At 50.1% G+C, this 2500-nt stretch overlaps 1 protein-coding gene across 1 annotated transcript in view; it reads left to right on the forward strand.

The window, feature by feature from the left end:
* Nucleotides 1–2143, forward strand: part of LOC127909045 (forkhead box protein O1-A-like) — a 10061-nt gene extending 7918 nt beyond the window's left edge. Inside the window, exon 4 of the mRNA XM_052468913.1 lies at nt 751–2143. Coding sequence (XP_052324873.1) covers nt 751–1787 — 1037 coding nt within the window. The 3' untranslated portion in view covers nt 1788–2143. The remainder of the gene's footprint in view (nt 1–750) is intronic.
* Nucleotides 2144–2500: the final 357 nt, after the last annotated feature.

Genomic DNA, 2500 nt, shown 5'->3' on the forward strand with positions numbered 1-2500 from the left:
TAGTGTTAGTGTAGTGTAGTGTAGTGTAGTGTTAGTTTAGTGTAGTGTTAGTGTAGTGTAGTGTAGTGTAGTGTTAGTGTAGTGTAGTGTAGTGTTATTGTAGTGTTAGTGTTAGTGTAGTGTTAGTGTAGTGTAGTGTAGTGTTAGTATAGTGTTAGTGTAGTGTAGTGTTAGTGTAGTGTAGTGTTAGTGTAGTGTTAGCGTAGTGTAGTGTTAGTGTAGTGTTAGTGTAGTGTAGTGTTAGTGTAGTGCAGTGCAGTGTAGTGTTAGTGTAGTGTTAGTGTAGTGTAGTGTAGTGTTAGTGTAGTGTTAGTGTAGTGTTAGTGTAGTGTTAGTGTAGTGTAGTGTAGTGTTGTGTAGTGTAGTGTTAGTATAGTGTAGTGTGCTGTAGTGTAGTGTTAGTGTAGTGTAGTGTAGTGTAGTGTAGTGTTAGTATAGTGTAGTGTAGTGTAGTGTAGTGTAGTGTAGTGTTAGTGTAGTGTAGTGTAGTATAGTGTAGTGTAGTGCCGTGTAGTGTTAGTATAGTGTAGTATAGTGTAGTGTAGTGTAGTGTAGTGTTAGTGTAGTGTAGTGTAGTGTAGTGTAGTGTTAGTATAGTGTAGTGTAGTGTAGTGTCGTGCTAGTGGTAGCCTGGACATTTTTATGGCATGGTTTAGTTCAGTAGTACTGTTCGTGGGTCTGAGAAACAACATGCTGAATATCTTTATCTCTTTATTCAATGTCCTCATTATTTTATTCTGTGTTCCCTAGGCCACCACCACCACAGCTCAGAGAACGTTATGGAGAACCTTCTGGATAACCTGAACCTCCTCTCTCCCAAGAACACCCAGGTGGGAGGTGGAGGGGGTGTGGGGCAGGGGTCATCCCAGAACTCCCCTTCCCCCCTAATGCAGGCCAGCCCCGGGTCAGGGGGTGGGCTGCCCTTCCTACTCCTCTCCTCCATGGTCCCCCAGCAACAACCCCAGCAGCAGCAGGACTACCGCAAGTGTCGGTACAGCCAGGCAAGGATGAATGCTCTCTCCCCCATGTCCCCCAACCCCATGCAAACCCTGGGGGACATCAAGTCCAGCTTCAGCCCCTCGTCTCTGGGTCAATATAACTGTCCTGCTGGCCTCCTCAAGGAGCTCCTGACCTCAGACTCTGACCCCCGCGGGGATATGATGCCCTCGGTCGACACGGTGGTCTCTCAGTCTAGCGCAGGACGAAGCAGCGCACTACCTTCGTATAATGCCTCTCAGCACGGAGGAGGAGGAGGAGGAGGAGGAAGAGGGGGGAGTCTACACCCCCACCCACACTCCCACCCTCACCCCCACGCCCTCCCTCATCCCCAAACTCACCCTCACCTCCACAACCAAACCCCACCCACTTCTGTCTCGTCCATGAACAGCTGCAACCTGATGTCTCTGAGCAGTTTGAGCCACAGCGGTGGAGTGGGTAACGGAACCCGCCTGGGGGTTAAGAACCCCATGCAGGTGCCCTACGGTCTCTCTACCCATGTTGGACATGGGGGGATGCCCGATGGGTTCTGCCCCATCAACACTAACGGATATGGGTGTCCCGGCCTGGGTCTACCCCCCGCCCCCCACCACCACCACCACCTGGAGAAACTGCCCAGCGATCTGGACGACATGTCCATTGAGAGGTTCGAGTGTGACATGGAATCCATCCTCCACGACACCCTGATGGACGGAGATCCGCTGGACTTCAACTTTGAACCCATGGTGACCTCGCAGGGGTTCACGACCCATGGGGTCAAGACGACCACACATGGCTGGGTGTCGGGGTAGAGGACGGATGGACATGCACTCTCTTACACACACACACACACACACACACACACACACACATACACACTCTCTCTCTAACACACACACTCTCTACCACACAAACACACAACTGCTGGGTGTCGGGGTAGAGGACGGATGGACATGCACTCTCTTACACACACACTCTCTCTAACAACACACACACACACACTCCCTCTCTAACACACACACACTCTCTAACACACACACACACACTCTCTCTCTAACACACACACACACACACACACACACACACACACACACACACACACACACACACACACACACACACACACACACACACACACACACACACACACACACACACACACACACACTCTACCACACAAACACACAACTGCTGGTTGTCTGGGTAGAGAACAGACAAACGATCGCACACACACACACACACAGAGGATCCTCTCTGACCATCTTTCCTTCCATCTGGTCCACCAGCTGACTTCCTCTTCATGTTGCTTTTATTACAGGGTCATAAACACTTAAAGCATCTCAGAATCACCATGGAAACTAACTGGCAGAGCAAACCCCCCTCTCACCCTCCGTCCTACTAACGGTGCCCTAGTCAGTGACATGCATCATCTTCATCACCATCATCATTGTCATCATTATCATCACCGTCGTCCTCATCATCGTCATCACAGATATTATGGTCACAAAAGATTTCTCTCTGGTCG

Source organism: Oncorhynchus keta, chromosome 18 (genome assembly GCF_023373465.1).
Source record: "Oncorhynchus keta strain PuntledgeMale-10-30-2019 chromosome 18, Oket_V2, whole genome shotgun sequence".
NCBI lineage: Eukaryota > Metazoa > Chordata > Actinopteri > Salmoniformes > Salmonidae > Oncorhynchus > Oncorhynchus keta.